The sequence below is a fragment of the Trichechus manatus genome, unplaced genomic scaffold (assembly GCF_000243295.1).
Source record: "Trichechus manatus latirostris isolate Lorelei unplaced genomic scaffold, TriManLat1.0 scaffold00056, whole genome shotgun sequence".
Classification (NCBI taxonomy): Eukaryota; Metazoa; Chordata; class Mammalia; order Sirenia; family Trichechidae; genus Trichechus; species Trichechus manatus.
Window position 1 is genome coordinate 7,667,496 of NW_004443992.1, and position 16,479 is coordinate 7,683,974.

Below are 16,479 nucleotides of genomic sequence, written 5' to 3' on the forward strand. Positions count from 1 at the left end.
ATATATATATATATATAATTGTTTGTGGTATCCCCCAGTACAGTGCCTGATCATAGTAGCCATTCAGTAAATAAATAAATGACAGAATGAAAAGGATTGAAAAAGCACATGTTGTTAGCCACCCTGAAGATGGGCTTCCTTATGGTGCCCAGTCAGCTTGCAGGGGAGGGGAGTGTTGGGGGAGAGTCACAGGGGAGGGGAGTGTTGGGGGAGAGTCTTGGGTCCACTGAAGCCTCAGTGCAGAGTCTGTGGGAGAAAGGAGATTCTCTGAAAAGGGAGGCATACAGAGCAATCTCCCCCAAATAGGTCTTCACCAACACTCTAGCCACATGTTCTTTCAGTTTCAATGACATGTCCCACCTTTACATCTAGAATGATCCTTCTCGTTAATGGCCCATAGTAAATGCCCTCCCTTTTCTTTTTGAAATGTGTTGAGCAGCTAATATATGCCAAATTCTATATCAGGCACTTTACATGCATCATCTCTTTTCATTTCTATAGACTTCCCAGGTAATATTCTCATTTTACAGCTACCAAGCCAAGTTTCCAAGATTTAAGTAGTTCACCCAAGGTCATAGAGCTTGCATATGGCAGAGCCAAGATTAGAACATAGATCTGTTTAATTCTAAAGCTCCTTCCACAACGTTTGGCTTCTCCTTTAGAAACTATTCCCTACTCCTCAGGAAAACCTAATTGCTCCTTTCTCTGTAGTACCATACTGTGTGTGTGTTAGGTGCTACTGAGTCAGTTCTGACTCATAGCGACCCTATGTACAACAGAAAGAAATACTGCTCAGTCCTGCACCATCCTCACAAACGTTGCCATGTTTGTGCCCATTGTTGCAGCCACTGTATCAGTCCATCTCACTGAGGAGCTTCCTCTTTTTCATTGACCCTCTACCTTACCAAGCATAAAGTCCTTCTCCACGGACTGGTCCCTCCTGATAATTTGTCCAAAGTATATGAGACCAAGTCTCACCATCCTCGCTTCCTAGGAGCATTCTGGTTGTACTTTTTCCAAGACAGATTTGTTCGCTCTTCTGGCAGTCTATGATATATTCAATATTCTTCTCCAACACCATAATTCAAAGGCATCAGTTCTTCAGTCTTCCTTATTCATTGTCCAGCTTTCACATGCATATGAGGTAATTGAAAATACCATGGTTTGGGTCAAGTGCACCTTAGTCCTCAAAGTGACGTCTTTGCTTATTGACACTTTAAAGAGTCCTTTGCAGCACATTTGCCCAAAGCAATATGTCGTTTAACTTTTTGGCTGCTGCTTCCATGGACGTTGATTGTAGATTCAAGTAAAATGAAATCTTGAAATCTTTGACAACTACACTCTTTTCTCCATTTATCATGATGTTGCTTATTGGTCTAGTTGTAAGGATTTTTTTCTTTATATTGAGGTGTTATCCATACTGAAGGCTGTGGTCTTTGATCTTCATCAGTAAGTGCTTCAAGTCCTCTTCACTTTCAGCAAGCAAGGTTGTGTTATCTGCATATCGTAGGTTGTTAATGAGTCTTCCTCCAATCCTTATGCCACGTTCTTCTTTATGTAATCCAGCTTCTCGGATTATTTGCTTAGAACACAGATGGAATAAATATGGTGAAAGGATACAGTACCACAGTACTTTGTTTATAAAGACATTACAGCACTTATTATATACGTTTCCTTTACAGATGGTTCTGGCTCTAGTGCTCACTATACTCCTTAGGGTGAGAACTGTATCTTATTCCTGTCTGTACCCTCAGTGCTGTCACTTATTAGGGGTCACAACCAATGTCTGCTGGACTGAGCTTCAGAAGGATAAGCAGTGACTGTGCTAGTTCATGTTTCTTTAAATTCACAAAGATACTCTGAGTACCTTATCATATGGAAGTAAAAATGGAGAAGTAAAAAATAGCTCATAAATATTATTCCAATCTCTGTCATTGAAGTTTAAAGAACATGTGTATCTTCTCTGTCCATATAATTTTTAGGTCACGTTACAGACAACCAAGACCCGTCCCTTGAGATTGTGGAGGTAGAGGTGTAGTGGTGGGATGGTCCAAGCACACTGATGACTTTGGCTCAAAACAGCAGCCTGGTAGAACTCCAGGTTAGCATTCTCTCACTCAACAAATATTAAATACCTACTGTATGCACCATATTAGTCCCTTGGGGGTAAATAGAGTGATTATTCAAAAATGACTGTGACTAGAATTCTGCTTGCAAGTAATGTTATACCATTAGTTGACATAACAGGTGCACAAACTAAACCCATTGCCATTGAGTCAGTTCTGACTCATAGCAACCCTATAGGTAGAACTGCCCCATAGGGTTTCCAAGGCTGTAATCTTTACAGAAGCACACTGCCACTCTTCACTGAGTGGGGCAGGTGAGTTCGAACCACTGACCTTTCAGTTCGCAGCTGAGTGCTTAACCACTGCACCACCAGGGCTCCTGATACATAAATACTTAGGCGATAAAGTAGAAGGTGGTGTTAAAAGACACCTACTGATAAAGGGTTATGGGAATTAGAGGGAGGCAGGAAGGTGGTCCAGTGGTTAATCTCAGCTGCTAACTGAAAAGTAGGTAGTTCGAACCCACCCAGTGGCTCTGCAAGATAAAGACCTGGCAATCTGCTCCTATAAAGATTACAGCCTAGAAAACCCTAGGGCAGTTCTGCTCTGTCACATGGGGTCACTATGAGTCGAAAATCGACTCGATGGCACCCAACAACAACAACAACAACAAGGAATGACTCTGGCAGGAGGATCACGGAGGACTTCATGGAAGACATGACATTTCATCTGGCATGTCATATTCAGACATGCAGACACATTAGGGAAAAAGCTCCAGCAGAGGTGGAGGGAGTTGGAACTTGGCTTGAGGAGATTGTCTGTGAAGGGGTAGGGCAAGAGAGACACTTGGACATGCAGATTGGGGCCTAACTGTTGATGGCCTTGAGTGCCAGGTTGTGGAGATTTAACCTTATTCAATCATTGCAGTTCTTCAGGAAAGGAGTAAAATGATCATAATGACACCTTAGGACGGGCACTCTGGCAGCACCCTCGGGATGAATTTGCAGGGGAGAGGCTGGAAGCAGGAAGAGCAGTTATTTTATGTTTATTCAATAATTCTGGGTCTTTACTGATCACATAGTTGTGTCCAAAAAAAAAAAAACCTGTTGCCGTGTAGGTGGATTGAAAACTTTGGTCAAAATGATGTTTCTAAACCCAGACATAGCCCAAGTGACTCACCAGTAAGTCAGGAATTTTTAAAGCGTCATCACAGACGGGCTGAAAAGATGCACAGTGTGAACAGGAAAATCTGCTAACAGCTCTTAAATCAGACAACTCAGGTACAGGGGAGCGATGTGGGGGGCTGAAACCAAACAGTGCCCGCCCCTGAAAGCCACTCTGCCTGGCTGCTTGGAGAGGGCCACGTGCCAGCAGGGTGGGCCAGCAGCAGAATGGGAAGAGCCTGCAGAGCCAGATAGGAAAGCCCCAGAGAGAAGAGAGAGAGGCAATTAAAATGCTAGATGGGAAAACCAAAACAACTTTTGAGGAACAAAAGGTGGATTTCTAAATAGCAAACTGAATTTGCCAAACCCAGTTTAAATTAGCAGAAGCAAAATAGGGGACCATGATTTTGAAAGGGTAAAGCAATTGCTAAATGAGCCGCTAACTCGCAGTCTTGATTGTCACTGAGGATCTGGAGCTGTCCGCCTGGCTAGCACAACTGGCCCGCTTTGTTTATGGCGTGAAAACCCTTTAGGGTTGCAGTCAAGAGCAGCTTCGAACAGTGGGCTGATGTGTGAATCTGCAGCAGCAGGCACACCAGCTTGCACTGTGGCACTGAAGTAGAGGCTGGTGTCTGAAGCAATGCCAGAAACAGCCTCTGTAAAACAGCCGCTGCAGCAGTGAATTTTTTGTGTTCTCTGTATGCAAACGGCCATTAGTCACGCATTGATTGAACCTTTTCTCCCCAGAAGCCTCATTTCCAAATGCAAAGGCAGCCCTTGCAACACAACCTCACTGCCACACTGCCTTTGACATCCGTCCTTATATTTAAAGCTACTTCATAATAAGGTCTTTTTTAGATTTAAATGCTTAGCTGCTGTATCAGGAATAATGGCCTAGTGAGGTTCCTGTATTTGTGTGTGTACATATGAATACGCACGAGTTCCCCATCTTTCTCAAAGACGTGTTCATAAGAAAATAAATGTGGTGAATTTACAAATACCAAGGTTGACAAACACTGCTACTCTTTTGACATTAGCCAAGCCCAGTAATTAAAGCAGAAACAGAGCTTGGCTCAGAAATTCACTAGAATTCAACACTGCTGTGGAATATCTAAGAATAGGCAGAAATTATTTGGGGTTTTATTCTTTTTTTCTCATTTCTTTAAAACTTGTTATTCCTGTCTTACTTAATGTATTCCTCTGGGAGTTGCATGCAATATTTGTAGTTAGATTTGATATCAGAAGTCAGTTATTCACAATTTTCCAAGGACACATTCAGAGCTAGGAGATATAAAATGACAAAGATAGAAAATGTGTTCTACATACATCTGAGCATGATTGTATTTTTATTTTCTTTTAAAGGGGGATTGGCAAGAGAGTATAAACATCTAAAAAGGAAGTATCTCTACAAGCAGTGGTTTATATTATGTTTTGCTCTAACAATAAAACATACATTGTGTTATGCAGTAGAGAAGCAGGGAGAGCAGTCATTTTATGTGTATTCATTAATTCTGGGTCTTTATTGATCACGTAGCCATGTAGGTGGATTGAAAACTTTGGTCTAATGTAATTATAATGTAGTTAATGTAATTGATAGCTAAGCATTGTATTATTTAGAACGGCATGCTTGATGTGGTAATAATGATGGTAATTATTAAGAAATTTTATATAATATGAACCAAACTAGTGGCCTGAAATGCTAGAATTTTATTTAAAAGAGAACTATATTAGCAGGACAACATGTAATTTTTTAGTTACCAGTGCACTGGTAACTACTATGCAAATATTGTTTATTGTTGGACACACTCTGGTAATGACTTTCCTGTCTAGATGTAGTTTTTTTGTTTGTCTATCTTCCCATCTTTGCTTCTCTTTTTTAAAATAAAAAAAGGAAGAGAGGGAGGAAAGAAGGAAAAACTACCTTTTCTAATGTGATAAATGAATGAGAAAAGATAAAAGGATAGTTGAGAGAAGTTCTCAAGAGCTAAATCCTTGCCATGGTCTTGTAGGCCCTGCATAATCTGGTCCCTGCCCACCTCTGGTCACATCTTGTGCTCCAGAAGGCTCACCCTCTGCCTCCATCCATACTCACCTCCGGCTACTTCCTCCACATCTGTACTTTGCTCCTTCTTCATGCTGTTTTCTCTGCCTAAAATGCCTTTCCCCATCCCCTCCCACCCATATCTCTTCTCACTGGTCCTTCAGATCTCAGCATACCTATAAAAAGTCAGATTTCCTGGTCATCTGATTTTATAGCACTTATCACAATTCATAATTATCTATTTATTTGTGTGGTCATTTGATCAAGGTGTATATCCTCCTCTAGACTATAGCTCCAGGAAGTTTGGTGCCTTGGCACACAGTAGGCATTCAAGAAGTATTCACTGAATTTTTTTCTTTTTTTTTTTTCTTATAACAAAGATTTCTTTTTCTCTCATGTAAATTTTAACAAAGTCAGATACTTATCCTTGACATCTCTTTTCCAATGGTGGATCTGGGCAGCTTCCCCATTATACCACTTCTGCTTCTGAATTTTTAGTTCCAGCAGATGGACAAATGAGAGATCACAGGGACCTACACCTACCCCAGAGTGCTGTACCAGAGCTGTCAGCACTTCCACTCACATTCTGCCACCCAGAACTCAGTCCCACAGTCTGAACAGCATTACAAACGGGGCTGGGGCCTGAAGTCTTACTGTGTGCTGGGGAAGAGGACATGGCAGTGTGGACGCATAGCTGTCAAATGGATCCTCATGAGATTGTCCATTCTGTTCTTGTATGAATTTGAAAATCTGTCCTGTGTTTCTAGATGTGTCCCCTTTTTTATTTCAAATATTTAAAATGTTTACATCTTTTTTTTATTTTCATAATCAGTATTCCTAACATTTGTCTATATTTCTTATTTTTTTCAACCAGCGGTTGGTTTTGTTGATCATCTACGTATTTCTTCCAAAATCCATAACGTTATATGTTTTTTATATATACTTGACCTGTTGTTTAAACTAACACTGGATGAAGTTTTAAAGATGGTAAAGAGAAATGTGAGGAAGAACTCAGCTTTGAAGTTCTTTTTTTTTTTTAACAGAGACCAGAAAAACTAATCAGAATCATAAAAATGTGACAATACGAAAAAAATCAAAGGAATCTTGAGTCAGTTGTGTACAAATACATAAATATTGTATTGAAGTTCTTGGTAAAACCCAAATATTCAGCATTTATGAATGTCAAGATTCAACGCCAACCTTCTAATCTTAAATGTCAGTCAGCACCTCTACAAGTCATATACCTACACTTGGGCTCTTTTCTAAATATAATATAAATGCTCATATGTACATATTTATATGGAGTAGACTGTTTTCTAAAATAATTAGGAAATAGGGTATACTGCTTAATTGAATGTTCTAGTCAATAGAGTCACATTACACATATCATATCCTTATCATTCATATTCCATGAATCCAATTACAATCAACTTCATTCAACTCTGAATTTCAACTGGTCATATAATTTACCATTGATGACTCTGAAAACATGTAAAGATTGTGCAGAGCTGTAGGGATCATTATTATGCATGCCACTTCCCTTTGTACCATGCTGTACTCTAGTAATTTGTCGGTGGCATCTATAGTAATCCCCTTGACAGAAGGCTGGGTGAGCCAGGTTTTGCTAAAGTAGATAGAGCATTCCTATGGTAGTTGCAAGTTCTGTGAGATAAAGGTCAATTAATTCTTCTAGGTGAGAAGAACAAGTACATGCTAAATTTGACTAACAAATATATATAAGTCATTAAACATTAAATATAAGCCTTAACCTATTGAAATCCTTAGTTCACATATGTATTTACTTTTACTATGTTTCAAATGTTTGATTTTCAGAAGTGTGTTTGGGAACATTTCCTGTATTATAGCTAAGATTAATATTTAATAAGTACAATGACCCACATTTTTATATCTCTATAAACATTGACGGAATCCTTGGGTGGCGTAAACGGTAAATGTATTCAGCTGCTAACCATAAGGTTGGCAGTTCAGGTCCACTTAGAGGTGCCTTGGAAGAAAGGCCTGGTGATCCACTTGCGAAAAGTCAGCCATTGAAACCCTATGGAGTGCATGCAGTTCTACTCTGAAATGCATGGGGTCACCATGAGTCAGAATCAACTTGACAGCAACTGGTGTGTTTTTTTGTAAACAGAGTTTCACAACACCCGTTTGTGAACCTTGCAATGACTGTTTCCACTGTGCAGATAGAAAAGCTGAGGCGTGAGGCTATTTCTGTGAGTTTTCCAAAGTTCCCTGCTGAGTCAGTGGAGAAGAGAGCCTGAGACAGAAGCCAATTCTGTGTTCTCACTGAAACACATCTTGTATGCATCTGTAGTCTGTGGGGAGGGTTGATTGCAAAACAGACTTGGCTTTTTGTACCACAGTCCTAACAAGGAGATCTTTGTAGAAAATGTGTAAACAAATAAATAGAGTATCAAGGTGACTACCAGAATGAATTTTCATTGGTCTAAAATGGCTTGGGAGCCCTGGCGACGCAGTGGTCAAGAGCTCAGGCTGTTAACAAAAGGTCAGCAGTTCAAATCCACCAGCCGCTCCCTGGAAACCCTGTGGGGCAGTTCTGCTCTGTCCAATAGGGTCACTATGAGTTGGAATCAGCTCAACAGCAATGGGTTTTAAAATGCCTTGAGTGTGCTTGATGTCAAGAAGTTAGATTTGTTGGCTTTTCAAGGCCTTTCTACCAGTTGTAATTTTATTTAGTGATAGATTCATGAATGAAAAATATTTAGTTTTCACCTTTTGTCTTCCTTTCATTTACAGATTTATGCAGTTCGATCAGTTGTTCCCAACAAAAGCAATAATGAAATAGTCCTGGTGCTACAGCAATTTGATTTCAATGTGGATAAAGCAGTGCAAGCCTTCGTGGATGGTAGGTATACAATTTCCCTGAACCTGAAGATGTTAGGACTAAATATTTCTTGTATTCTGTATTTTTTCCTTAAATACATTGACTATCGATTAGTTACTAATTTTTAATTAATAACTTCAGTTCTCGTGAAAATATGCTAGGCTTTAAAAACACATACATACTCATTAAGAGCAGAAAAGAAGTTCTTTTACCCTCATTAAAAAACAAACAATACAGACTCTAGATAGTTGGAAAGGATACTGATCAGATTGCTTCTAATTCCATTCCATTGTCTACCAGTCATTTAAATTTGTTATTAAACATGTCCTTTATTCGATGGTGTCCCTGGGAATGGATGATATGTACTTCTTTGCATACTGGGAAGTCTTCTCACCTATTCAACCAGCTTAATTCTATTAGGCTTTATGATGATGGCCCTCAAACTTGATACTTACATAGTCTGACAGGGCTGGTTTCTTCTTTAATATCCTTAGTTTATAATATTGAGGTTTTCCAATTAGAATATCAGTTCATCTTTTCTACTTCTAGAACTACTTGATTTCTCAAAAAAAAAAATTGTTTTTTAAGACAGTCCTTTGTCTGGTATGTTATAGAGTATAAATTTTTTCTCGGGAATGTGTTTATCCTATAAATTTACAACTTAGTGCTTTAGATTTCCTGTACATTATGAGAAAATTCTCTCCTCTTAGTAACACATTAAAGAAGTTCAGGTTTATAAAAATGATGGCTTGGTGGGGGCATCTGACCTCCTAAAACTTCAGGAGGGGGTGGAGAGAGAATCACGATCAACAGCCCAAGGCTGATTCCTATAAAGTGGAGGTCAGACATACCTCCTCTATTCAACCTTTTTTCCAATTTTGACACCAAGTGTCCCTCCCATGGCACTCTCTATGTCTCTGCTGGGTTTGATAATTCATTGTAATGGCCACACAGAACTCACAGACAATACTCATGATAAGTAAGAAGTTACAATTCAGGATCAGGAGCAACTCAGGATACAGTTCTTCTGTCAGGACAGCTTCTCAGCCATACCCACAGGCAGACCTCTCCCTGGCCCTTGGTCGCTCAGCCTTGGCCCTTCAAGCCCCTCGGACCTTTTGGCTGGCCTGGCCTCTGCATCCTCTGGCAAGAGTTACAAAGCTCTTTAGCTCCACCAATAAGTACCCAGAGGCACCCCATTCTGTCAACAAGCCTCCTGTGCGAAGGCGCTCAGCTCTCGCTGCATGGGTCGGCAAACCTAGCTTCACCAAGTGCCCAGAGACACCCTACTCTGCCAGTAAGCCTCAGCCCGAAGGCACTCAGCTCTCTAGCTCTGTGAGTCAGCAAGCCTAGCTTCACCGAGAACTGTCCAGAGGTACCCCACTTTGCCAGCAAGCCTCCTGCCTGAAGGTGTTCAGCTTTCTCACTCCATGGGCTGGGAAGCCCACCATTCCATCTCCTGCCAGTTTCCTGATTCTGCTGCCTCTGCTCCTGCCATTTCCCTGCCACTGCTTTTCGCTGTCTCTGGTGTTACAGCTTTCTCTCTGTCTCTTGGGTCTAGGAGGTTCTCAGTGCAGGGATCCCAGATCTAAAGGACAAGCTCCACTCCTAGCTCTTGTTTTTAGTGGTAGTGAGGTCCCTCCTCTGCTCTGGGATTGATCTCTTTTAAGCCTAGTGAGATGGCAAAACTGACCAATCCTCTCGTTAGGATTACATACACTTTATTTGTATGGTCTCACCCCCACAGGGATTCCATGTACTTTATTTGCATAGTCCCATCCAAACATTTGGTGGGAATTACAAGACCATTGCAAGAAAGATCATATAAAAGTGACCTATTGCACCACACTGTTATGAGCAAAGATCCCTCACCTGGCCTTAGTTATCATTTGCCTTCTATCCTGGTATTAGTTTCTATTTTGTAAATATGAACTAGTTAAACATAATCTGAGAAATAAGGGCAGAGAAGACCTATCAGCACATTTCTCGGTTATAGTCTATTTACACTTTATTTTTCAAGGATAGTTAGTTTACTTATTTTCCTAGGAGTTTAATAATCATCTTTAGTTTCTACAAGTATAATTGTATTTCCGGGCAAGGCCTTGGAACCGGGCAACATGCTTATATTCTCGTATCTGCAGTCAACGTTTAGGGTCCTAATTGAACTAACAAATAATTATAATTCAAAACAGACCTGCAAGGAGATTCATGGTGTATGATTTTCACACTATTTTCCCATGCTTCGTATACTAGCAAATATAGAATCTTTAGTCACAAGAAACAAATAGCAGAGAATTCTATATTCATCTGACTTTTCAGTGTTAGGTATAATTTGTCTCAAGAAAAAATTTTGGAAATATGCACATCCTAGCTCAGATTTTTCAGCTTCCGTCCGCCTACATCACTTGCATGGAGAAAAGCTTTAGGAAAAGAAAAAGGCCATTATCCCTGTTTCTCCCCACCCACACTTGGCTTGAGGCCCTCATGTTTCCCAGTATGGAAGTTTTTGTTATAAAATTACCTTGATGAGATGCATAGATGCAGAGTAACTGATCAAATTTGTTTATATTTAAATTCATTTGTCATCAGATTCATCTGTATTTAAATAGAGCACCTTACTTGTCCTTTTTGAAATTTTCATGTTGTCAGTGTTGAGATCTCATTAATAAAACTCATTGATTGCTGAGAACCCAGAATCATTTTGATTGGGGTCCAATAGGGTAAGTAGAAAAGCTTGTTTAAAATTCACTGAGAGCCAAAAATAAATGTTAGGGGTCCTTTACAAGGCATATTGAAAGCCAGTGTTTCCAAGTGGCTCCAAAAAAATCCAAGCAGTTTCAGTATAATTAAAATTTAATAATAGTAGTTTCAAAATCCTCTGTAAATGTGGGTATTTCTTCTTCAGTTACTCTCTAAAAATTCATTGTCCAAATTACAAATAGAACTTATGTCAAAATATGAAAATTAGGGGAATGATTGAATATTGTTATTGAGAAACCAGTAAGCAACTCATCTTCTTTCTCTGATTAAAAAGAACAGTATTTAACTTTTTTTAAATTGAATTTTATTTAAAAAGCAGAAACTTGGCTATAAGTAAGAACTACCCTAATGACTGTTAGAATGACTTACCAAAAAACATAATGGAAGTGACTTCCTAAAGATCTGCAAAAGGAAAATACTGAGAAACATTAATTCTTCCGGCAAATTAGAGGAAAGACCAGCCTAGTTAATAAAAAGTCTGAATTATAGCTTACTTTTAAGTGCAATCTTACTTCAAGTACATACAACTCAAACAAGTCTAAGAGAGGCATTGAGTTGGAACCTTTGAATAGATAGGAGTAATTAGCCTGTCTAAACATTAGTCAAAGCAATATGGCCTTCTGCTTATCTAACTGTGACGGTAGATTCAATAATTGGGAACCTACTAATTTGAAATTTGTGAAAAATAAAGACCAGCCTGAAGTTTATCTTTGTTTAGCCAACACACTATTTGTAGAGAGCTATTAGTATAATAAGATTGTATTGGGAATGCTTAAAATTGTTAAAAGAATACATTTTAAATACTAAACCTCTTTTAAAAGCACCTATTTTTATGAAAACAACTGAAGCTTTTTCTCTGAATCAGTACAGTTCCAGATGTGTATGTGAATGGAGTTTGACAGAACCTGGACTAAACTTGTCATTTGATGAACTTCTTTTATTTGAAAGTGGAAGCCTTGTAAAGACCGCATTCCATCCCTGTCCATGGTGACTAGAGCAGAACTAACATCATATCATCTGTCCTCCCTAGCACCCTACAAGTTGTGAACATATGAGTAGAGGCATACAAAAAGCAGGAATGGTCAAACAGAAAGCTACAGTTCACATGGTTAATAATATTCAAAATCCCATGTTTGGTCCAGAAGATTATAGGTATTTTTATTCATATATCAAACAGAACAATTTTAATTCTACCTATGGCAATGAAGCTATCAGAAAATTCTCAAGATATATTTCATTTTCTCTAAGACAGTATGATGATAAAGAAGTAAGCTCCATGTAGTGGGGCTTAATATTTTGATAAAACAAAGATCATGCAATAAATTAAATGAAAATCTGGGAAACAGAAAAAGAAACTGGCATTTTTATTAAGGTAGGATGTATCAAAACAAATGAAAAGGAAAAAAAAATTCTTATCAAGATGGAAAGACAGATGAATTTTGTGTGGTGTTTTATTACATGAATATATGTTGAAGATTCTTTGTCTTTGTCTAGGCAGTGCAATTCAAGTTCTAAAAGAATGGAATATGACAGGAAAAAAGAAGGTAAGATTAATATTAATTGTAAATTAGTAACATCTTCAGCCAAAGCCTTTTCATAGTTATCGTTTTAACAAGGCTGCCAATTTTATGCTTCTTTCAAATACGTTAATATGAATACCCAGAAAGCTTCCAAATTCATGACTCTTTTAAATTACCAGCCACTCTCATTACTAATGCCCTTGCTTTCTGTTCAGTGTTTTTAACCACCAGGTGTGCTTAAGAAGCCTCAGAGTTACTTGTGGTTGGTGTGCGTGTGTGCATGCGTGGGTGTGTGTGTGCGTGTGTAAGTATTAAGGGAGCCCAGCTGGAGAGTTCAGAAGATTCAAGACATTAACTTGCCTGAACATATCCTGTAGCACAAAGGAAAAAATTAAGGAGTGTTTCAAAGATACTTGAAAAGCTCTAAATATATTTCTTACATGTTTTTCCAACTGAAAGAATCTGTTCAAGGCTGCCCTAAGATACTGTTTTGCTGAGTTTTCAGTTAGATCTTTAATAAAAGAAGAAAAAAAAAAAAAAGAAAATGCCTTAAAACCATAGTAAGTAACAGACTTATTTTCTCTTCTTGAGAACATTGGAACGCTGCTCATTGACAAAAAAAGGAATGGAGATTTTGCTCTGCCCTATTCAAAATATTTTGCTTTTTTTCTCCAGTTACGAAGAGCTTTGACTTACAGGCACCTGTGTAAAGTGCCTGCATTCTAGTGTGTACTAACTCTCTCAGGTCAACACACGCTTCCTGACCCTGAGAGCATGCTCACTAGCTCCTATAGGCATGGCTTGCCTTTTGCCCTTGGCCTTAAGTCTGTTTCATGACTGTCATAAAAAACCTGTGGCTCTTTCCAGTACACACTCACCCAGTAAGGCCATGTATTGTGGGTATCCAAGGTCATACTATCCCAGTCTGTTCTTTCCCAGGAGGGAAGATCACAGCCCTGAGAAACAGATTTTGAATAAACAAAAAAGCTGTATTACTTTCATAAAATCCTGAGATTACTGAAATTACCAGAATCATCCTTTCCCCTTTTCTCTCCTCCTAGTTTCATGTAGAATAATAAGGGTTACGAGATTCTTGTAACCTTTCTTTGTATGCCACCATCTTTGACAATCTCTGCTTATCTTTAATCATAGCTTCCCAGGCTTCTCTGGGAGTTGAAGATGATTTGCATGTGATTGAAAGGCAGTATTTACACTTACATGGAAACATTTCAGATGTGCGGTTTGAGTATTAAACATTTCTCTGATGTGAAAAAAGAGTAGAAAGCAGATGCAGACCCAACTCATTACTCAGTGTCTCTCTCAGACGTTCAGTAGCAAACCCATCTCCCCAGCCCAGTAGACATGGGGCTTGGAAACCAGAAGCCAACGGAAGTACCGTGGGAGTGGGTGCTGCTAGCCCTTTCCTTCACTGGAGAATGCACATCTGTCACCCAGAGCAGTGCTTACTCAAGGCCTATGATTTGAAAGAAAAAGAAAAGGAGTGGGAGGAGAATTAAGAAGAGAAAACAGTTGCTTTTTATGTCCTTTCAAAATGTGTTGAAAGGTTAAAGCCAGGGCTAATGTTTAGCTGATACTCACCAATTCAGCAGGAGGTACGGGTCCGTCCTGTTGGGTCAGGCATTTGTTCTGATGGGTTGGGGCCTGTACTATACTGATTGTTAAACATATTGAGTATCACCCAGGTACAAAACCAAAGTCAAGTAAAGCATGCAACATAATTAGGAACAATGTCTTCTTAATTTCCATTATATTATGGTATATTCACCATCAGGGCACTTTAGGAGAGATACATTAAAACTCTGCCATATTGTGATAAGTGAGGTCTAAAAATTTTTAGTTGTCTAAAATGCAGGGTTGTGTTATTTCCAAATAAATAAAATGTACCCTTGTAAAGCTTTGCAGCTAACACTGAAAGATCCAGGTGTCGGACTGCACAACCCAAATCCAAGTGCACCCAGATCAGTTTGGCATTACCTGCTTGTCTGCCCCAGTTTAAATATTGATGGGGATGATTATGGCCTCTGTCGTTGCCTGGGACTGTCTGGACAGTGGCAGAAATTCCAGGAATCTCCTTGTTAGTCAGCACCCATTAGATAGATCCATGTGGACTTTGGGGACCTACCTTCTTATTCCTCATTTTGCAAGAAGGAGTTGTCTGCCTTTTTCCTACCAAACCTCCCCAGATAAACTGCCCTCTTTCAGAGCTGATAGGAACCTTAGAGTCCTCCCTACCCCCTGCCATCTCCACTTTAAGAAACCAGAGCCAGTCTTCAATGGGCAGTTAGCACAAGGTTTTACTATACGAGGGTGTCAAAACGTATTACTATTAGGGCCCCAGTTCATACATGCACAGGTTTATTCCAAACCAAAGGTGTTTGAACATGTCTCTTTGATCAGTGGATGGCTGCAGACAAGTTCTCTCAGTAATACACTTATCTTAGTCTCATTAGGGTGCCTTCAAAAAAAGGTTACTTTTTGTGCCATGGAAAAAAACGATTTTGAGGTCAGGGCTAATATCAAATTTTTAACAAAACTCAAGTGGACATCTTCCCAAATCATTGAAGCTTTGCAGCAAGTTTATGGGAATAGTGCCCCACATAAAACAACAGTTTTTAGATGAATCAAGAGCTTTAAGGAAGGTCAGGAAGACCTCAAAGATGAGCCAAGGGGGAAGACCGCTCGGAAGGTTAGGGAGACTGTTTTTTGGAATTCCAAAGGGGTAATCTTGATAGATTTTCTTGGAAGACATGGGACGATCACAGGGGCTTATTGTGAAGAAGTTTTAAGAAAGTTGGAAACTACATTGGTGAGAAAAAGGCCAGGAAAATTTCCATCATGACAATGTACCTACTCATTCTTCGAGGGTAGCGGGGGCTGTCCTACAAGAATTTCGTTGGAAAACCTTACCCCATTCATCCTACAGCCCTGATCTTACTCCTTCAGACTTCATTTCGTTCCTAAAACTCAAAGAACATTTAAAAGGAACACTATTTGAGTCCCTCGAGGATACCAAAACTGCCGTTTTGACGTGTTGTGTATCAAAGAGCACAGAATTCTTTGGGAAAGGGTTAGAGAGATGGAAACACTGCCTTCAGAAGTGTGTAGACCTAGTTGAAGGACGTGTCAAGAAACAGTAACTTCACATTTTGATATTTTTGTTTAATAAAGATTTCTATGATTTTGTGGCAATACTTTTTTACTTACCTCATACTACCATTCACATATGTGGAGCCTCAGTTTGCTCAAATCATGTCTCAGCTATTTAAGCCATTCCTTGCCAGTTTTTCCTTTTAAGAGAGCCTTTTTGTTTACTATGTTTATGATGTAAAAGTTGATACAACTTATTGTAGAAAGAAGATATTTAAATTACACAATTCAGATGGTTAATAAAGATGTAGGCATTTTCATCCATTCTATTAAAACAGCCAGAAAACAAAAAAAGATAACAGATCTTATTTTGATCTCCATGTTTCACCTTTTATTTAAAGGATCTGAGCTGAATGATAGTATCTTCTCCTTTGTTTCTCATTCTAGAACAATAAAAGAAAAAGAAGCAAGTCCAAGCAGCATCAAGGTAACAAAGAGGCTAAAGACAAGGCAGAGAGGCCGGAAGCAGGGCCTGTGCAACCACAGGCGCCGCAGATACAAAATGGCCACATGCATGGCGAGAAGGACAGCTCGTCCACTGACTCTGCCAACGAAAAGCCCCTCGTTCTCCCACGTGAGAAAAAGATCTCAATACTTGAGGATCCTTCAAAGGCACTTCGTGGGGTCACAGGTCAGTAATTCCTAAGTAAAATTGCTTAGAAAGCCAAGGAAGAAAAGGATGCAGAGGGAGCCCATTGTGGCAGCTGTTGCTGCTGTTGATAGTGTTGGAAGTGAAAGGTTGTTTTTCTACAGTGTGCTGTGTGGATTCAGACAGTCTCACTGAGACCAGGACATGCCCAGGGCAGGTGAGGGAGGGTGTAATTGGGCTTTCTACTAATACACTGAGACCAAAGAATAAATGCCTGATCCAGCCCTGCACTAACTCAGAGGACTTTTT

At 39.4% G+C, this 16,479-nt stretch overlaps 1 protein-coding gene across 3 annotated transcripts in view; it reads left to right on the forward strand.

The window, feature by feature from the left end:
- The window catches only part of SPATS2L (spermatogenesis associated serine rich 2 like), a 185,629-nt gene that overhangs the window by 113,015 nt on the left and 56,135 nt on the right, over positions 1-16,479 (forward strand). For all 3 annotated transcript variants that reach the window (XM_023732959.1, XM_004378201.2, XM_004378204.2), the window contains exons 4-6: positions 8,046-8,154; positions 12,388-12,437; positions 15,969-16,212. In XM_023732959.1, the coding sequence (XP_023588727.1) occupies positions 8,046-8,154; positions 12,388-12,437; positions 15,969-16,212 (403 nt within the window). The remainder of the gene's footprint in view (positions 1-8,045; positions 8,155-12,387; positions 12,438-15,968; positions 16,213-16,479) is intronic.